Source organism: Myxocyprinus asiaticus, chromosome 37 (assembly GCF_019703515.2).
Source record: "Myxocyprinus asiaticus isolate MX2 ecotype Aquarium Trade chromosome 37, UBuf_Myxa_2, whole genome shotgun sequence".
In the NCBI taxonomy this organism is placed as follows: Eukaryota; Metazoa; Chordata; class Actinopteri; order Cypriniformes; family Catostomidae; genus Myxocyprinus; species Myxocyprinus asiaticus.
This window is the reverse complement of record NC_059380.1, coordinates 40800708-40823918: the sequence shown is the minus strand read 5'-3', so window position 1 is coordinate 40823918 and position 23211 is coordinate 40800708. Positions and strand designations below refer to the sequence as shown.

Genomic DNA, 23211 nt, shown 5'->3' with positions numbered 1-23211 from the left:
TCTTCATCACTATACTACTCAATCACTGCTGAACTTCTACACCACTATACTACTCAATCACTGCTGAACTTCTTCATCACTATACTACTCAATCACTGCTGAACTTCTACACCACTATACTACTCAATCACTGCTGAACTTCATCACCACTATACTACTCATTCACTGCTGAACTTCATCACTATACTACTCATTCACTTCTGAACTTCATCACTATACTACTCAATCACTGCTGAACTTCTTCATCACTATACTACTCATTCACTGCTGAAATTCTTCATCACTATACTACTCAATAACTGCTGAACTTCTTCATCACTATACTACTCAATAACTGCTAAACTTCATCACTATACTACTCAATAACTGCTAAACTTCATCACTATACTACTCAATAACTGCTGAACTTCTACACCACTATACTACTCAATAACTGCTGAACTTCATCATCACTATACTACTCAATCAATGCTGAACTTCATTATCACTATACTACTCAATCACTGCTGAACTTCTACATCACTATACTACTCAATCACTGCTGAACTTCTACATCACTATACTACTCAATCACTGCTGAACTTCTACATCACTATACTACTCATTCACTGCTGAACTTCATCATCACTATACTACTCATTCACTGCTGAAATTCTTCATCACTATACTACTCAATAACTGCTGAACTTCTTCATCACTATACTACTCAATAACTGCTAAACTTCATCACTATACTACTCAATAACTGCTGAACTTCTACACCACTATACTACTCAATAACTGCTGAACTTCATCACTATACTACTCATTCACTGCTGAACTTCTTCATCACTACACTACTCAATAACTGCTGAATTCTACACCACTATACTACTCAATAACTGCTGAACTTCTTCATCACTATACTACTCAATCACTGCTGAAATTCTTCATCACTATACTACTCAATCACTGCTGAACTTCATCACTATACTACTCAATCACTGCTGAACTTCATCATCAATATACTACTCAATCACTGCTGAACTTCTACACCACTATACTACTCAATCACTGCTGAACTTCTTCATCACTATACTACTCATTCACTGCTGAAATTCTTCATCACTATACTACTCAATCACTGCTGAAATTCTTCATCATCATTATACTACTCAATCACTGCTGAACTTCTTCATCACTATACTACTCAATCACTGCTGAACTTCATCACTATACTACTCAATAACTGCTGAAATTCTTCATCACTATACTACTCAATAACTGCTGAACTTCTTCATCACTATACTACTCAATCACTGCTGAACTTCATCACTATACTACTCAATAACTGCTGAAATTCTTCATCACTATACTACTCAATAACTGCTGAACTTCTTCATCACTATACTACTCAATAACTGCTAAACTTCATCACTATACTACTCAATAACTGCTGAACTTCTACACCACTATACTACTCAATAACTGCTGAACTTCTTCATCACTATACTACTCAATAACTGCTGAACTTCTTCATCACTACACTACTCAATAACTGCTGAATTCTACACCACTATACTACTCAATAACTGCTGAACTTCTACACCACTACACTACTCAATAACTGCTGAATTCTACACCACTACACTACTCAATAACTGCTGAATTCTACACCACTATACTACTCAATAACTGCTGAACTTCTACACCACTATACTACTCAATAACTGCTGAACTTCTTCATCACTATACTACTCAATCACTGCTGAACTTCTTCATCACTATACTACTCAATAACTGCTGAACTTCTTCATCACTATACTACTCAATAACTGCTGAACTTCTTCATCACTATACTACTCAATAACTGCTGAACTTCTACACCACTATACTACTCAACAACTGCTGAACTTCATCACTATACTACTCAATCACTGCTGAACTTCTTCACCACTATACTACTCAATCACTGCTGAACTTCTTCATCACTATACTACTCAATCACTGCTGAACTTCTTCATCACTATACTACTCAATAACTGCTGAACTTCTACACCACTATACTACTCAACAACTGCTGAACTTCTTCATCACTATACTACTCATTCACTGCTGAAATTCTTCATCACTATACTACTCATTCACTGCTGAAATTCTTCATCACTATACTACTCATTCACTGCTGAAATTCTTCATCACTATACTACTCATTCACTGCTGAAATTCTTCATCACTATACTACTCATTCACTGCTGAAATTCTTCATCACTATACTACTCAATCACTGCTGAAATTCTTCATCACTATACTACTCAATAACTGCTGAAATTCTTCATCACTATACTACTCATTCACTGCTGAAATTCTTCATCACTATACTACTCAATCACTGCTGAAATTCTTCATCACTATACTACTCAATCACTGCTGAACTTCATCACTACTACTCATTCACTGCTGAACTTCATCACTATACTACTCAATCACTTCTTCATCACTATACTACTCATTCACTGCTGAACTTCTTCATCACTATACTACTCAATAACTGCTGAACTTCTACACCACTATACTACTCAACAACTGCTGAACTTCTTCATCACTATACTACTCAATCACTGCTGAAATTCTTCATCACTATACTACTCATTCACTGCTGAAATTCTTCATCACTATACTACTCAATCACTGCTGAAATTCTTCTTCACTATACTACTCAATCACTGCTGAAATTCTTCATCACTATACTACTCAATCACTGCTGAACTTCTTCATCACTATACTACTCATTCACTGCTGAAATTCTTCATCACTATACTACTCATTCACTGCTGAAATTCTTCATCACTATACTACTCATTCACTGCTGAAATTCTTCATCACTATACTACTCATTCACTGCTGAAATTCTTCATCACTATACTACTCATTCACTGCTGAAATTCTTCATCACTATACTACTCAATCACTGCTGAAATTCTTCATCACTATACTACTCAATAACTGCTGAAATTCTTCATCACTATACTACTCATTCACTGCTGAAATTCTTCATCACTATACTACTCAATCACTGCTGAAATTCTTCATCACTATACTACTCAATCACTGCTGAACTTCATCACTACTACTCATTCACTGCTGAACTTCATCACTATACTACTCAATCACTTCTTCATCACTATACTACTCATTCACTGCTGAACTTCTTCATCACTATACTACTCAATAACTGCTGAACTTCTACACCACTATACTACTCAACAACTGCTGAACTTCTTCATCACTATACTACTCAATCACTGCTGAAATTCTTCATCACTATACTACTCATTCACTGCTGAAATTCTTCATCACTATACTACTCAATCACTGCTGAAATTCTTCTTCACTATACTACTCAATCACTGCTGAAATTCTTCATCACTATACTACTCAATCACTGCTGAACTTCATCACTATACTACTCAATAACTGCTGAAATTCTTCATCACTATACTACTCATTCACTGCTGAAATTCTTCATCACTATACTACTCAATCACTGCTGAAATTCTTCATCACTATACTACTCAATCACTGCTGAACTTCATCACTACTACTCATTCACTGCTGAACTTCATCACTATACTACTCAATAACTGCTGAAATTCTTCATCACTATACTACTCATTCACTGCTGAAATTCTTCATCACTATACTACTCAATAACTGCTGAAATTCTTCATCACTATACTACTCAATCACTGCTGAACTTCATCACTACCACTCATTCACTGCTGAACTTCATCACTACCACTCATTCACTGCTGAACTTCATCACTATACTACTCAATCACTTCTTCATCACTATACTACTCATTCACTGCTGAAATTCTTCATCACTATACTACTCAATAACTGCTGAACTTCATCACTATACTACTCAATAACTGCTGAACTTCTACACCACTATACTACTCAATCACTGCTGAACTTCATCATCACTATACTACTCAATCACTGCTGAACTTCATCACTATACTACTCAATCACTGCTGAACTTCATCATTAATATACTACTCATTCACTGCTGAAATTCTTCATCACTATACTACTCAATCACTGCTGAAATTCTTCATCACTATACTACTCAATCACTGCTGAACTTCTACACCACTATACTACTCATTCACTGCTGAACTTCATCACTATACTACTCAATCACTGCTGAACTTCTTCATCACTATACTACTCATTCACTGCTGAAATTCTTCATCACTATACTACTCAATAACTGCTGAACTTCTTCATCACTATACTACTCAATAACTGCTAAACTTCATCACTATACTACTCAATAACTGCTAAACTTCATCACTATACTACTCAATAACTGCTGAACTTCTACACCACTATACTACTCAATAACTGCTGAACTTCATCATCACTATACTACTCAATCAATGCTGAACTTCATTATCACTATACTACTCAATCAATGCTGAACTTCATCATCAATATACTACTCAATCACTGCTGAACTTCTACATCACTATACTACTCAATCACTGCTGAACTTCTACATCACTATACTACTCATTCACTGCTGAACTTCATCATCACTATACTACTCATTCACTGCTGAAATTCTTCATCACTATACTACTCAATAACTGCTGAACTTCTTCATCACTATACTACTCAATAACTGCTAAACTTCATCACTACACTACTCATTCACTGCTGAACTTCTTCATCACTACACTACTCAATAACTGCTGAATTCTACACCACTATACTACTCAATAACTGCTGAACTTCTTCATCACTATACTACTCAATCACTGCTGAAATTCTTCATCACTATACTACTCAATCACTGCTGAACTTCATCACTATACTACTCAATCACTGCTGAACTTCATCATCAATATACTACTCAATCACTGCTGAACTTCTACACCACTATACTACTCAATCACTGCTGAACTTCTTCATCACTATACTACTCAATCACTGCTGAACTTCTACACCACTGTACTACTCAATAACTGCTGAGCTTCATCACCACTATACTACTCATTCACTGCTGAACTTCATCACTATACTACTCAATCACTGCTGAACTTCTTCATCACTATACTACTCAATCACTGCTGAACTTCTTCATCACTATACTACTCATTCACTGCTGAAATTCTTCATCACTATACTACTCAATAACTGCTGAACTTCTTCATCACTATACTACTCAATAACTGCTGAACTTCATCACTATACTACTCATTCACTGCTGAACTTCATCACTATACTACTCAATCACTGCAGAACTTCCTCATCACTATACTGCTCAATCACTGCTGAACTTCATCATCACTATACTACTCAATCACTGCTGAAATTCTTCATCATCATTATACTACTCAATCACTGCTGAAATTCTTCATCACTATACTACTCATTCACTGCTGAACTTCATCACTATACTACTCATTCACTTCTGAACTTCATCACTATACTACTCAATCACTGCTGAACTTCTTCATCACTATACTACTCAATCACTGCTGAACTTCTTCATCACTATACTACTCAATAACTGCTGAAATTCTTCATCACTATACTACTCAATAACTGCTGAACTTCTTCATCACTATACTACTCAATAACTGCTAAACTTCATCACTATACTACTCAATAACTGCTGAACTTCTACACCACTATACTACTCAATAACTGCTGAACTTCATCACTATACTACTCAATAACTGCTGAACTTCTTCATCACTACACTACTCAATAACTGCTGAATTCTACACCACTATACTACTCAATAACTGCTGAACTTCTACACCACTACACTACTCAATAACTGCTGAATTCTACACCACTATACTACTCAATAACTGCTGAACTTCTACACCACTATACTACTCAATAACTGCTGAACTTCTTCATCACTATACTACTCAATCACTGCTGAACTTCTTCATCACTATACTACTCAATAACTGCTGAACTTCTTCATCACTATACTACTCAATAACTGCTGAACTTCTACACCACTATACTACTCAACAACTGCTGAACTTCTACACCACTATACTACTCAACAACTGCTGAACTTCATCACTATACTACTCAATCACTGCTGAACTTCTTCACCACTATACTACTCAATCACTGCTGAACTTCTTCATCACTATACTACTCAATCACTGCTGAACTTCTACACCACTATACTACTCAACAACTGCTGAACTTCTACACCACTATACTACTCAACACTACACTACTCAATCAACACTACTACACCACTATACTACTCATCACTATACTACTCAATCACTGCTGAACTTCTTCATCACTATACTACTCAATCACTGCTGAACTTCATCACTATACTACTCAATAACTGCTGAAATTCTTCATCACTATACTACTCAATAACTGCTGAACTTCTTCATCACTATACTACTCAATAACTGCTAAACTTCATCACTATACTACTCAATAACTGCTGAACTTCTACACCACTATACTACTCAATAACTGCTGAACTTCTTCATCACTATACTACTCATTCACTGCTGAACTTCTTCATCACTATACTACTCAATAACTGCTGAACTTCTACACCACTATACTACTCAACAACTGCTGAACTTCTTCATCACTATACTACTCAATCACTGCTGAAATTCTTCATCACTATACTACTCATTCACTGCTGAAATTCTTCATCACTATACTACTCAATCACTGCTGAAATTCTTCATCACTATACTACTCAATCACTGCTGAAATTCTTCATCACTATACTACTCAATCACTGCTGAACTTCATCACTATACTACTCAATAACTGCTGAAATTCTTCATCACTATACTACTCATTCACTGCTGAAATTCTTCATCACTATACTACTCAATCACTGCTGAAATTCTTCATCACTATACTACTCAATCACTGCTGAACTTCATCACTACTACTCATTCACTGCTGAACTTCATCACTATACTACTCAATAACTGCTGAAATTCTTCATCACTATACTACTCATTCACTGCTGAAATTCTTCATCACTATACTACTCAATAACTGCTGAAATTCTTCATCACTATACTACTCAATCACTGCTGAACTTCATCACTACCACTCATTCACTGCTGAACTTCATCACTACCACTCATTCACTGCTGAACTTCATCACTATACTACTCAATCACTTCTTCATCACTATACTACTCATTCACTGCTGAAATTCTTCATCACTATACTACTCAATAACTGCTGAACTTCATCACTATACTACTCAATAACTGCTGAACTTCTACACCACTATACTACTCAATCACTGCTGAACTTCATCATCACTATACTACTCAATCACTGCTGAACTTCATCACTATACTACTCAATCACTGCTGAACTTCATCATTAATATACTACTCAATCACTGCTGAACTTCTACACCACTATACTACTCAATCACTGCTGAACTTCATCACCACTATACTACTCATTCACTGCTGAACTTCATCACTATACTACTCAATCACTGCTGAACTTCTTCATCACTATACTACTCATTCACTGCTGAAATTCTTCATCACTATACTACTCAATAACTGCTGAACTTCTTCATCACTATACTACTCAATAACTGCTAAACTTCATCACTATACTACTCAATAACTGCTAAACTTCATCACTATACTACTCAATAACTGCTGAACTTCTACACCACTATACTACTCAATAACTGCTGAACTTCATCATCACTATACTACTCAATCAATGCTGAACTTCATTATCACTATACTACTCAATCAATGCTGAACTTCATCATCAATATACTACTCAATCACTGCTGAACTTCTACATCACTATACTACTCAATCACTGCTGAACTTCTACATCACTATACTACTCATTCACTGCTGAACTTCATCATCACTATACTACTCATTCACTGCTGAAATTCTTCATCACTATACTACTCAATAACTGCTGAACTTCTTCATCACTATACTACTCAATAACTGCTAAACTTCATCACTACACTACTCATTCACTGCTGAACTTCTTCATCACTACACTACTCAATAACTGCTGAATTCTACACCACTATACTACTCAATAACTGCTGAACTTCTTCATCACTATACTACTCAATCACTGCTGAAATTCTTCATCACTATACTACTCAATCACTGCTGAACTTCATCACTATACTACTCAATCACTGCTGAACTTCATCATCAATATACTACTCAATCACTGCTGAACTTCTACACCACTATACTACTCAATCACTGCTGAACTTCTTCATCACTATACTACTCAATCACTGCTGAACTTCTACACCACTGTACTACTCAATAACTGCTGAGCTTCATCACCACTATACTACTCATTCACTGCTGAACTTCATCACTATACTACTCAATCACTGCTGAACTTCTTCATCACTATACTACTCAATCACTGCTGAACTTCTTCATCACTATACTACTCATTCACTGCTGAAATTCTTCATCACTATACTACTCAATAACTGCTGAACTTCTTCATCACTATACTACTCAATAACTGCTGAACTTCATCACTATACTACTCATTCACTGCTGAACTTCATCACTATACTACTCAATCACTGCTGAACTTCCTCATCACTATACTGCTCAATCACTGCTGAACTTCATCATCACTATACTACTCAATCACTGCTGAAATTCTTCATCATCATTATACTACTCAATCACTGCTGAAATTCTTCATCACTATACTACTCATTCACTGCTGAACTTCATCACTATCCTACTCATTCACTTCTGAACTTCATCACTATACTACTCAATCACTGCTGAACTTCTTCATCACTATACTACTCAATCACTGCTGAACTTCTTCATCACTATACTACTCAATAACTGCTGAAATTCTTCATCACTATACTACTCAATAACTGCTGAACTTCTTCATCACTATACTACTCAATAACTGCTAAACTTCATCACTATACTACTCAATAACTGCTGAACTTCTACACCACTATACTACTCAATAACTGCTGAACTTCTTCATCACTACACTACTCAATAACTGCTGAATTCTACACCACTATACTACTCAATAACTGCTGAACTTCTACACCACTACACTACTCAATAACTGCTGAATTCTACACCACTATACTACTCAATAACTGCTGAACTTCTACACCACTATACTACTCAATAACTGCTGAACTTCTTCATCACTATACTACTCAATCACTGCTGAACTTCTTCATCACTATACTACTCAATAACTGCTGAACTTCTTCATCACTATACTACTCAATAACTGCTGAACTTCTACACCACTATACTACTCAACAACTGCTGAACTTCTACACCACTATACTACTCAACAACTGCTGAACTTCATCACTATACTACTCAATCACTGCTGAACTTCTTCACCACTATACTACTCAATCACTGCTGAACTTCTTCATCACTATACTACTCAATCACTGCTGAACTTCTTCATCACTATACTACTCAATAACTGCTGAACTTCTACACCACTATACTACTCAACAACTGCTGAACTTCATCACTATACTACTCATTCACTGCTGAAATTCTTCATCACTATACTACTCAATAACTGCTGAACTTCATCACTATACTACTCAATCACTGCTGAACTTCATCATCACTATACTACTCAATCACTGCTGAACTTCATCACTATACTACTCAATCACTGCTGAACTTCATCACTATACTACTCAATCACTGCTGAACTTCTACACCACTATACTACTCAATCACTGCTGAACTTCTACACCACTATACTACTCAATCACTGCTGAATTTCTACACCACTATACTACTCAATCACTGCTGAACTTCATCATCAATATACTACTCAATCACTGCTGAAATTCTTCATCACTATACTACTCATTCACTGCTGAAATTCTTCATCACTATACTACTCAATCACTGCTGAAATTCTTCATCACTATACTACTCAATCACTGCTGAACTTCTACACCACTATACTACTCAATCACTGCTGAACTTCATCACCACTATACTACTCATTCACTGCTGAACTTCATCACTATACTACTCATTCACTTCTGAACTTCATCACTATACTACTCAATCACTGCTGAACTTCTTCATCACTATACTACTCAATCACTGCTGAACTTCTTCATCACTATACTACTCAATAACTGCTGAACTTCTTCATCACTATACTACTCAATAACTGCTAAACTTCATCACTATACTACTCAATAACTGCTAAACTTCATCACTATACTACTCAATAACTGCTGAACTTCTACACCACTATACTACTCAATAACTGCTGAACTTCATCATCACTATACTACTCAATCAATGCTGAACTTCATCATCAATATACTACTCAATCACTGCTGAACTTCTACATCACTATACTACTCAATCACTGCTGAACCTCTACATCACTATACTACTCATTCACTGCTGAACTTCATCATCACTATACTACTCATTCACTGCTGAAATTCTTCATCACTATACTACTCAATAACTGCTGAACTTCTTCATCACTATACTACTCAATAACTGCTAAACTTCATCACTATACTACTCAATAACTGCTGAACTTCTACACCACTATACTACTCAATAACTGCTGAACTTCATCACTATACTACTCATTCACTTCTGAACTTCTTCATCACTACACTACTCAATAACTGCTGAACTTCTTCATCACTATACTACTCAATCACTGCTGAAATTCTTCATCACTATACTACTCAATCACTGCTGAACTTCTACACCACTATACTACTCAATCACTGCTGAACTTCTACACCACTATACTACTCAATAACTGCTGAACTTCTACACCACTATACTACTCAATAACTGCTGAACTTCATCACTATACTACTCATTCACTTCTGAACTTCATCACTATACTACTCAATCACTGCTGAACTTCTTCATCACTATACTACTCATTCACTGCTGAAATTCTTCATCACTATACTACTCAATAACTGCTGAACTTCATCACTATACTACTCAATAACTGCTGAACTTCATCACTATACTACTCATTCACTGCTGAACTTCATCACTATACTACTCAATCACTGCAGAACTTCCTCATCACTATACTACTCAATCACTGCTGAAATTCTTCATCATCATTATACTACTCAATCACTGCTGAAATTCTTCATCACTATACTACTCATTCACTTCTGAACTTCATCACTATACTACTCATTCACTTCTGAACTTCATCACTATACTACTCATTCACTTCTGAACTTCATCACTATACTACTCAATCACTGCTGAACTTCTTCATCACTATACTACTCAATCACTGCTGAACTTCTTCATCACTATACTACTCAATAACTGCTGAAATTCTTCATCACTATACTACTCATTCACTGCTGAACTTCTTCATCACTATACTACTCAATAACTGCTGAACTTCTTCATCACTATACTACTCAATAACTGCTAAACTTCATCACTATACTACTCAATAACTGCTGAACTTCTACACCACTATACTACTCAATAACTGCTGAACTTCATCACTATACTACTCAATAACTGCTGAACTTCTTCATCACTACACTACTCAATAACTGCTGAATTCTACACCACTATACTACTCAATAACTGCTGAACTTCTACACCACTACACTACTCAATAACTGCTGAATTCTACACCACTATACTACTCAATAACTGCTGAACTTCTACACCACTATACTACTCAATAACTGCTGAACTTCTTCATCACTATACTACTCAATCACTGCTGAACTTCTTCATCACTATACTACTCAATAACTGCTGAACTTCTTCATCACTATACTACTCAATAACTGCTGAACTTCTACACCACTATACTACTCAACAACTGCTGAACTTCATCACTATACTACTCAATCACTGCTGAACTTCTTCACCACTATACTACTCAATCACTGCTGAACTTCTTCATCACTATACTACTCAATCACTGCTGAACTTCTTCATCACTATACTACTCAATAACTGCTGAACTTCTACACCACTATACTACTCAACAACTGCTGAACTTCTTCATCACTATACTACTCATTCACTGCTGAAATTCTTCATCACTATATTACTCATTCACTGCTGAAATTCTTCATCACTATACTACTCATTCACTGCTGAAATTCTTCATCACTATACTACTCATTCACTGCTGAAATTCTTCATCACTATACTACTCATTCACTGCTGAAATTCTTCATCACTATACTACTCAATCACTGCTGAAATTCTTCATCACTATACTACTCAATCACTGCTGAAATTCTTCATCACTATACTACTCAATCACTGCTGAACTTCATCACTACTACTCATTCACTGCTGAACTTCATCACTATACTACTCAATCACTGCTGAAATTCTTCATCACTATACTACTCAATCACTGCTGAAATTCTTCATCACTATACTACTCATTCACTGCTGAAATTCTTCATCACTATACTACTCAATAACTGCTGAAATTCTTCATCACTATACTACTCAATAACTGCTGAAATTCTTCATCACTATACTACTCAATCACTGCTGAACTTCATCACTACCACTCATTCACTGCTGAACTTCATCACTATACTACTCAATCACTTCTTCATCACTATACTACTCATTCACTGCTGAAATTCTTCATCACTATACTACTCAATAACTGCTGAACTTCTACACCACTATACTACTCAATAACTGCTGAACTTCTACACCACTATACTACTCAATAACTGCTGAACTTCATCACTATACTACTCAGTAACTGCTGAACTTCATCATCACTATACTACTCATTCACTGCTGAACTTCTTCATCACTATACTACTCATTCACTGCTGAACTTCTTCATCACTATACTACTCATTCACTGCTGAACTTCTTCATCACTATACTACTCAATCACTGCTGAAATTCTTCATCACTATACTACTCAATCACTGCTGAAATTCTTCATCACTATACTACTCAATCACTGCTGAAATTCTTCATCACTATACTACTCAATCACTGCTGAAATTCTTCATCACTATACTACTCGATCACTGCTGAACTTCATCATCACTATACTACTCGATCACTGCTGAACTTCATCATCACTATACTACTCGATCACTGCTGAACTTCTTCATCACTATACTACTCATTCACTGCTGAACTTCTTCATCACTATACTACTCAATCACTGCTGAACTTCTTCATCACTATACTACTCAATCACTGCTGAACTTCTTCATCACTATACTACTCAATCACTGCTGAACTTCTTCATCACTATACTACTCAATCACTGCTGAACTTCTTCATCACTATACTACTCAATCACTGCTGAGGGAAATCTCAACATTTACCAGCCAGTTGACAAATACAGACATTTTAGTAACATAGCGCGAACGTTGGTGTCATATGCGAGTGATTTTCTCTCAATGTAGTAGAGGGTTGTGTACTAAGTAAAAGATCAGTCTTTGGATTTAAGAATTTATATCGACATCATTCAAATGAAGATGGCAATGCATCTGAAAATCAATATTTTTACCTTGTCCTATTAGTTAAATTTAAATGCATGTTTACAGTCCTAAATTGAGAACATCGTGAATACACACACACACACACACACACACACACACACACACACACACACACACACACACACACTCTCTCTCTCTCTCTCTCTATACTTCTGCAACAAACAAATTGATCATCGTTTACCTAGAGAATCCGTTGAGTAGAGCCACAATCTCCTGTCGTGTGAGCTGGAAGCCCTTTGATGGGCTGTTTTCTGGAAGATTCTTGATTTCTTTCTCAGAGAAGAGAATCCTGAGAGCCGTACCCAAACCCTGAGTCTGTCGGGACAAACATTCAGTCTGGTTCATCTTTTTCTTGCATCACACAACAGTACACTGTTCACTATGAGGGAAAAGGTTGTAGTTTGTACCTGTAACTTTCCCCAGAGTCTACATTTACTGCAGCCGACACAGTCCATGATACGAGAGATGTTTTTAAAGTGAAGCCTGAACTCCTCCTAGACAGAAATAAATGGTAATCAACATGAAATCAAAATGTACTATATTTACTTTCTTAATGCATGTTCCTTGTTTTATTGTAAACAATTCAGCATGTTATTTAAAAGAAAAACAATGTTTGTCTTTGTAATTTTTCATCAAAATATAAATAACGTGTTACACCTCTGAAACGATTTTCGTTTCGACTGATGTCATCGAGTCCTCTTATTTAAAAAAAATATTCAATGCTTTTAAGATTTACGCATATACATTTTATAAAGTTCCATCAAATGTATTTACAAAATCTTTAACAAAATTAAATTAATAAAACTTCATTTAATTATGTTGAAGATTGAGCAATCCAATTTAATAGAATTTTGTTATGAAACTGAAATGCATAAATCTTTAAAATTGGCTAAAATATTTTGTGTGTCATATAGAGACACTATTTTCCCATTCAATCAATAAAATGGATAAAATCAAGTAGAATATTTAGTTTTGCTCAGAAATACGTCACATTGCAGAAGTACAATGGGTTGCGAATGCCGCTTCATGTACACTTTAAAGCAAACAAAAAACAATACAATTCAAAGCCTGTTGTAACTCAAGGACTTCTTTTGTCATGAACGAATCAATTAGTTTGACTTAAATTGCTTTTTTGAAAAATTTGAGCGCAGGAGTAAATATGCTTTTATGATATGAAGTTTAGAAAGCTTTCTCAGAATATTATCTACACAAATGTGTGATGAAGTAAATAATCTGTCTATATGCAAAACTCATAGCTGAACTTGTACTGTCCACACTGATGATACACACTACCAGTCAACTATTCAACAGTTTTCACAGTATAGAGTAAAAGAAAACTCATCAGGACTATGGAATAGCACAAATGGAAGTATGAGAATCATGCAGTGACCAAAAATGTTAATAAAGAAAATTCAAGTTTTTATGTATAAGGTTTTAAAGATCATGCGAAAGGTAAATCCAGTCAAGTCTGTCCAACCTTGCGTATACTGGTAAAAAATGCACGTCATACATTTGAGTGATCAAACAAAAAGCCACCTGCAAGTTACCGATAAAACACATTTGCCTTCAATAGACTTCTCATTTTCATAAACCTCACAAAGTGAAGACAGTTAAAATCCTGTTCAAACATAATGAAACTAACTCTGTAACAAAGACAAAGTTTCTGGGCTGTAAAGTGTGCAAAAGTGCATTTGTGATGCTGTAACTCACCTTTAAAGTTTTTGCCTCTATTTTGTGGCCAGCAAACATGGAGCTCTCGTCAAAGTGCATTGGGAACGCTCTGCAGAAACACACACAATAATTAAGAAAAATATCAGAAAAATATAGAAACTAAAATGTCAAACAAATGCATGCAAACAAATGCATGCAGAGTATTTACAATACAGTACATCTATTCAGGTGAATCTCATGAAGAAATGTCCAGGCCACATTAACTCTTTTTACTCTTAAAAAAATAATAATCTTAATGCTTAATGTTTCAAATAATAATGCTTAAAAATCATGACAATATTATCAAAATGCAAAAAAAATTACATTAAATGTATTATATTATTATTATTTTATTATAATGACTAAATAAAAAAAAGACACTTAATTTTCTTTATGCAAGAAATAATAAAAAAATATATAAAAGGTGTTTAAAATTAAAACAGATGACACAAATTAATTAAGAAAAATGTATTATCTGGTAATGAATTAAACATAATAAAAATGCAGATTACAGAATTAAAGAGGAATAAATATGGCTGGTGATCAAATGATTTTTTTAACTCCCTCTTCTAATAATCAGTATGAATCTGTTCCTCGTGGTCAGTCAACAGACGTCTTCCTCTTACTTGGTCTCGTTGAGTATCTCCAGCAGCAGATCTTTGGTCGTTGTGTCCTCCTGTGTGTTTCCTGTGTACAGATTGATGAAGGAGCGCTCGAAGTACGGAGTCACTTTAGACAGTGCTCTCAGCTCGATCAGGTACAGGAAGTACAGGTTCTTCAGTCGCCGAGTGCCCTCGCCCTTCGTCTCGGCCGGGTCGAACCGCTGATGGAACTCATGGATGTTTGGACCCCAAACTGGTTTCCCCCAACCCTCTACGATCACATAAAACACAGAAAATGAACAAACACTACCTAAAAGTAATCACTGAGCATCAGTATGAGGCGAGTGGAGAGTGTTTACCGTTCAGCAGGTATTCAGCACACAGGTGGATGTTAATGCTGCTGTGCAGACCGGAGATCAGACGATAGAAAACTCTCTTCTCCAGACACAGACCTGCAGCACACATGAACATACAGTCCATCATTACAGATGTCAGAAGAGATTATTTCAGAGACTTCACTGAATCAGGAATCAAACTGGTCTTGCATATAGTCATGTAGACTTTCGACAGTCAGCATAAATACTGGTCAACTTTGTAGTTTATTCTGGACAAGAACTGCTCACTTAGACAGGAAGAGACTATCTGATTGACATGATGTCATGTTGTACAGAAACCAATGTTTCCTCTTAGCAATTTTTCCTGTCTAAGTTATCTTGAGTGTTTCTCTCTTTTTTTGTTTTGTTAAGAAAATAAGACCATAACAGTAGTATTTGTCTTCAAGATAACTATTTATTGTAATTAGTTTACATTATTAAAATTGGTCATTTAACCATATACATATATTTCATTGGTTATAACCTAAATTATTCTTATTTATATTATTATTTTAGTTTATAAATATATTATTTTGAAACAAAGCCTATATTTCAGATAATTAAGATTTATTTGTATTGTGACTATTTTCACGACAATTAATCACATTGTCCCCTGAATTTCTCATTAAGCACAACCAATACTCCCATGAGTTATACTTAAAGAAATATTTTACAAATGTAAATTACAATTTAAATAATATTATTTTTTGATTACAGTACACTACTGACAACTGGAAGGGATGCTTAAATAAAAACCTTTAAAAATATGTATAATAAAATCCTAAAATGCTGAATTAATATCATAAAAATAATGTCATAATGCAACAAAATCTTAATAATCCTCAAAAGAAATTTGGTTATAAATGTTTGATAATTAGATAACACTTTACAATAATGTTGAATTTGTTAATACAACCCTCTATGGTCATGTTGGAGAAAGAATCGTCATTGGCTAGTAAATTTGAGTTTTTACTCGACAGACATTTGACGACATGTAAGAATAATGTAACGAAAAAACATATAAAGCAAACTGAGAGAGGGGGCCTCTTCATATATATTCACACAATATAGCATATTGTAATTTTTTTTTTTATATATTTTTTGCTTTATGATTTTAATCACATTTTAGCTTTTTTAAAAATTTACAAATTTCACATTCTATCAATTTATATGATGTCATGAAATCGCATTTTTAATAATGATTCCAGCTGTTGTCACTGTCTGAAATTTTGTACACATTTTTAACAAAATTCACAAGGTAGGAACCTAATAATGAAAATTAGGGGTCACGACTGTGAAATTTGGCTGACAATTAATTGGCAAACAAATAATTGCGATTATGACGATTAATTGTCTGTTTTAGGTGTTTCACAAATATGATGATTAATTACCACAAAAACTCACTATGCACACTTATACAAATTTAGCTTGGGTCATATAATAAAATAAGGGTATATGATTTCCTTTTCAGGCTTCAAAAACATATGAATGACAGTCAACTATAAAAGTATAACATTTAAAATAATATTTTAATTATCAAAATATGTCTAAACTAAAATGTATCTCTCTTATTTGTCCGATTTACTTTTGATTCATTGGACTTTTTCAATGTTTTGTTTTCTTTTGCTTCTTTTGTAACCCATCCAACCTGTATAGCTATTATATATTATTATATTATATATTATGCAACAGTCAAATATTTCTGCCTTAAATTCTTCATTTTCACACTTTATTTTAAGGCTCTCTGATTAACTCACAAGCCCTTATTTCTCGTGAAGGAAGACTCTGAGATTCTGTTTCTTGCATCTTAACATCTCCACAGAAATAGAGCAGTGCATCTCCTCTGTCTCACTGCGTGTTATTAACACTGCATGAATAAACCCACAATGACCACAGACATTTGCCATTAGATGGCTGTTAAGTGAAACTGCAGTGCTTTGCGTTCACAAAATGAATACGTTTATACCTTGTTTATATTTTTGCGGGAGTTTGGTGCAAACCTCTGTAGACGGCGTGCACATCAGAGCACTTGAGAAGTGGTTCATCTTCACACGCACTCAAGAGAGCTGCTCTTCTGACGTCTGCGGTGCGGTTCCCTGAGATGCTCAGAGTTCAACTGAATGAGACACAAGTGCTTTTCCTGCGCGCTCATGAGACAGCATGCAGGGACAGACGAGGCTGAATCCAGCTTCTTAATCAACTGCTTTTTATTCAGTAAAAGGGCCTCGGTGCTTCGACACAACACAACTCTATCACTGGCGAGTGAAACATTTTTTGGTCGCATAGTGCGAAATTTACTTGCATATGCATGTGATTTACTCGCAACGTAGAGGGCTGTAATATTAGTTAATTATATTAGTTAACAAACTAACAATGTACAATAATTTTACAGCACTTAATGAATAATGTTCATTTATTTATTTACAACATTTTGAATGCCATTTTAGCATTTAAGGCTATTTTTCCAAGTAGTTTAAAGTAAAAAACAAAACAATAAGCAAATCATATTTTACAATTACAATATTAATTTCTTGGTGAAATCTTTTTAAAACATCCATTAAAGAACTTTATGAATAAAATTGTTGCATTTTTGTATTAAAAGCAGGACAGTCCTGTAAAATATGCTTAATGGTCAATGACAGGTTAGTTATTTTTTATTTTAATTTCCATTTAAAAGTTGTGTATGATAACAGTAGTTAATGCAATATGAACTAACAATGAACTTGAACATTTACAAATAAATGCTGTAAAAATATACTGTTCACTATTAGTTAATGATACCTAATGCATTAATTACTGTTAATTAACAGAACATTATTGTAAAGTGTTACCAATAACTCATTAATATTTTATTAATTACATTTCAAATGCTAATCGTTTTAGAAATATTTTTGTTTATATACAGTATGTATGTTACTGTTTGTCTGTAATTTATATGTTTTTGCACAGGCTGCTGAAGGTGGTGTTTGGCATAAACAAACAAAAAAAGGGGGAAATGTTCTCGGATACGCAAAAAAACTAAATTGCTGCTCAAATCGTGTGTTGATTTTATTAGTCCGAATTGTATTTCAGTATCAGACAAATAAACAATAATCTACCACATCTCTCAGTTTCAGACTGTAATGTAAGCAATCACACATATATAGGACACATTCAGCACATTAATGTTAGCAGGAAGTTGTTTACAGGAGAGCTCGTTCACCGCTCTCAAATAAAGCACTACATGAGATCTAGGTGTCTGATTGAATAAGACCATTATTAATCTCTACTTTTGATAGGGACAAGAAAACAAAATAAACAAAAGCGATGTGTCAGAGGAAAAACACTGACGGTTCAATATTTCCGACCCCTGACTGTGTTTTGATCAGATTTACAGTGTCGAGATATACTCCATTACCTTCAAGCCACTTGTAGAATCCTTCACCTGTCAGAACACATCAAGAGTCAGATTAAAAAGCCCTTTACACAGATCTGAAAACAGCAAATAAAACAAGATACTAAACAAATATGAACTCACCATCATTGTCACCTGCGCAGAGAGACAAAGACAAAAGGTGTCTGGTTAAACAAACAGCCCGTGTGTGCGCACCTGTCTTCAATTATACATGTAAATGAATGCAGAAATGAATCTGTCGGATTAAATCAAACACACCTCGACTGGGAGCCAAAGGATTGAGAGGACGATACACTGATCTTGGCCTAAATATGAACCATTGACATTAAAAATCAATGAAAGACCACCGAACAGCAGCATGTGTGTGTGTGTGTGTGTGTGTGTGTGTGTGTGTCTCACTTGAAGCAGTTTTCTTCATAAATGCTGTTCCACACTCTCCAGGCTGATGGTCCTTTATATCCCGTGTATCTCTCTGGATTCAACAGCAGATCCACATACTCGGATTCAGGAGACATCTCATCTACACACACACACACACACACAAACACACACACACACACACTTCTTAGTACATTAGCATCTATACACTTATGACACAAGTGTTTGGTCGAGTTTGCCAGTTCTGCAAGTTCACATAATTACTACATACAGATAAAATGCATTGGACCTCATATTTGTATTTAAATGTATATAGTATACATCATAATCTCTGACGTTTACACTGTTTGTGAAGAAAGATAGGGGTTAAATAATGTACAGTAAGCCATATGCTACGGCAAAACAAACCCAGATAGGGTGATCTGGTATATTATTCCACTTATTACAGTGCTATCATAGACAAGAAACATTGATGCATTAATGTAAGGGTCAATGACTTGACACTCTTTTTGTCTGGATTTATTAAGTTATTAATAAATGCATTAAAAATGCAATTCACACAAAACAATTACCGGTACTTGAATAAACATGTTTTCCATGTTTGGTTATTTAGAATTTTTTTCTGGGGCTTTAAGTCAAAGGTGTAAATGGTGTTAACCATCTAGAGACAGTAAAACAATTATAAAAATAATAACAGAAAATAAATATTTATTTTATTTAAAATAAATAAATAAAAGAAAGTAAAATAATTATTTAAAATAAATGTTGCATGAGTAGTTTGGAATAATCTATTATTATAATTACTATTACTATTATTATTATTATTATTTAAAATAAACAGTGAAACAACTTTATTATGGTATTTATTGCTCAGGTCAAATGGAGTAACCCTTAGAAAACATCTTGATATTCATGACTATATTTGTGAAAAAATAAAATATGTTTTATTTTTTTCTCTTTAAAAATATCCGTTTTATATCTATAGAAAAGTATATAATAGAAACGTTTTACTCACGTGTACCCAAGATGCAAGGAAAGTATTTTAATACTTGGTTACACCGCTTGACATTTTTAAATTCACTCAATAAATTTAGTAGAAAATGCTGCTATAAATGTTTATCAAAAATGTAAGAAACCAACATGGACACAAAGATTACATTTCTACAAACTTGGCACAACTAGATTTTTAAACGATTTCTCGTTTTTATAATCTCAGACAGTCTTATTTGTCAGTGACCCATAATTTATATTATTATTATTATTATTTGTATTTATTTTTTTTATTTTTTATTTTCCTCCCAATTTTGGAATGCCCAATTCCCACTACTTAGTAGGTCACCGTGGTGGTGCGGTTACTCACCTCAATTCGGGTGGTAGAGGACAAGTCTCAGCTGACTCATGCTATTCTCCATAATCCACGCACAACTCAGCACACGCCCCATTGAGAGCGAGAACCACTAATCACGACCACGAGGAGGTTACCCCATGTAACTCTACCCTCCCTAGCAACCGGGCCAATTTGGTTGCTTAGGAGACCTGGCTGGAGTCACTCAGCACGCCCTGGATTTGAACTCGTGACTCCAGGGGTGATAGTCAGGGTCAATACTCGCTGAGATACCCAGGCCCCCGCTATAATTTATATTATTAAGTGAGAAGAAAAAGAACGTGGCGAGTTATAAAAACTAGCACCACTATGAAGGAAATTGTTGCCTACAGTTTAACACTCTTTATACAAAAATATTTGACCACAGAATACCGGCATTGACCAATCATAATCAAGTATTCCACAGAGCTGTGCATCAAGTATACATAATTATCCATTTATATAACATGCAAACCCTGTCATGTGTGCTGTTTGTTAAATAAGAAACTGCTCATACATCATGACTTTATTGAGGATTATATCACAATTTAATGTAGATCTTTCCACTTCACAACTACATAATCTGATCTCTAAAAGATCTATAAATAACCTCCACAGATGAACTGATAACAGACACTCAGCCTGAAACTAACAGGTACGCTTTCTACCAGTGCACAGTAAATAACCACATCCGCTTCAGAGTGGCAGATTAGTTTAGTAATGTTCTGCTTTGCAATGACAAATGTCAAACTCACCGTCTAACGCGCAGAAATGATCCTGAGCATCGTCATGGTGAGCCCAGTCTGCAAACGCTTCTTTACTCTGATTACTGTAGTGTAACGAGGGAACGAACATGTCTTTAGACACATTTAGAAAAGTGAACTGTAATATGGAGTAAAAGGTTTTGTGTGTGTGCTTTACCTCAGCGTGCTGTTAATGGCACCCAATTCATGCGCCTGTTCACACTCTCTGACATCATCGACGTTGTTGGCGGTCTGAGAGTACTAGCAGAGAAAACACAACACGGACCAATTAGAATGGGCCAAAGTTCAAATATGATATTTAATATGTTTTATAAAGGGAAATGTATTAAAAAAAGAATTGTTAATGGAACCATTAAATAACTGGAATCATTAAAAGGAACTGGAATCAGAACCGGAATCATTATATTCCTATAACACTTCCAACACTTTATTTTCTCCCCAATTCGGAATGCCCAATTCCCAATGCGCTCCAAGTCCTTGTGGTGGTGAAGTGACTCGCCTCAATCCGGGTGGCAGAGGACGAATCTCAGTTGCCTCCGCGTCTGAGACCGTCAATCTGCGCATCTTATCACGTGGCTTGTTGAGCGCGTTACCGTGGAGACCTAGCGCGTGCGGAGGCTTCATGCTATTCTCCGCGGCATCCACGCACAACTCACCACACGCCCCACCGAGAGTGAGAACCACATTATAGCAACCACGAGGAGGTTACTCCATGTGACTCTACCCTCCCTAGCAACCGGGCCAATGTGGTTGCGTAGGAGACCTGGCTGGTGTCACTCAGCACACCCTGGATTCAAACTCGCGATTCCAGGGGTGATAGTCAGCGTCAATACTCGCCGAGATACCCAGGCCCCTATAACCTGCACATCTATTATCAGACACGTATGCAGCATTTAGGACTCAACTGATATAATAGAGAGAAAGAGAGAGAGAGTGCTGAGAGCTGACTCAACCTTAAACCCTTTAGTCTCCGCTCCATTACACAAACCCGAGACCTTTAACAAACAAAACACACTTAACGTCCCGAGGTCAGCC

General features: G+C 35.4%; 1 protein-coding gene across 2 annotated transcripts in view; it reads right to left on the bottom strand.

The window, feature by feature from the left end:
* The window catches only part of ero1b (endoplasmic reticulum oxidoreductase 1 beta), a 42394-nt gene that overhangs the window by 14114 nt on the left and 5069 nt on the right, over positions 1–23211 (bottom strand). For both annotated transcript variants that reach the window (XM_051675190.1, XM_051675191.1), the window contains exons 5-15: positions 22334–22416; positions 22168–22241; positions 20071–20191; positions 19930–19976; positions 19795–19806; positions 19675–19701; positions 16263–16355; positions 15928–16174; positions 15302–15371; positions 13999–14085; positions 13773–13906 (exon numbers count right to left, since the gene is read on the bottom strand). In XM_051675190.1, coding sequence (XP_051531150.1) covers positions 13773–13906; positions 13999–14085; positions 15302–15371; positions 15928–16174; positions 16263–16355; positions 19675–19701; positions 19795–19806; positions 19930–19976; positions 20071–20191; positions 22168–22241; positions 22334–22416 — 995 coding nt within the window. The remainder of the gene's footprint in view (positions 1–13772; positions 13907–13998; positions 14086–15301; positions 15372–15927; positions 16175–16262; positions 16356–19674; positions 19702–19794; positions 19807–19929; positions 19977–20070; positions 20192–22167; positions 22242–22333; positions 22417–23211) is intronic.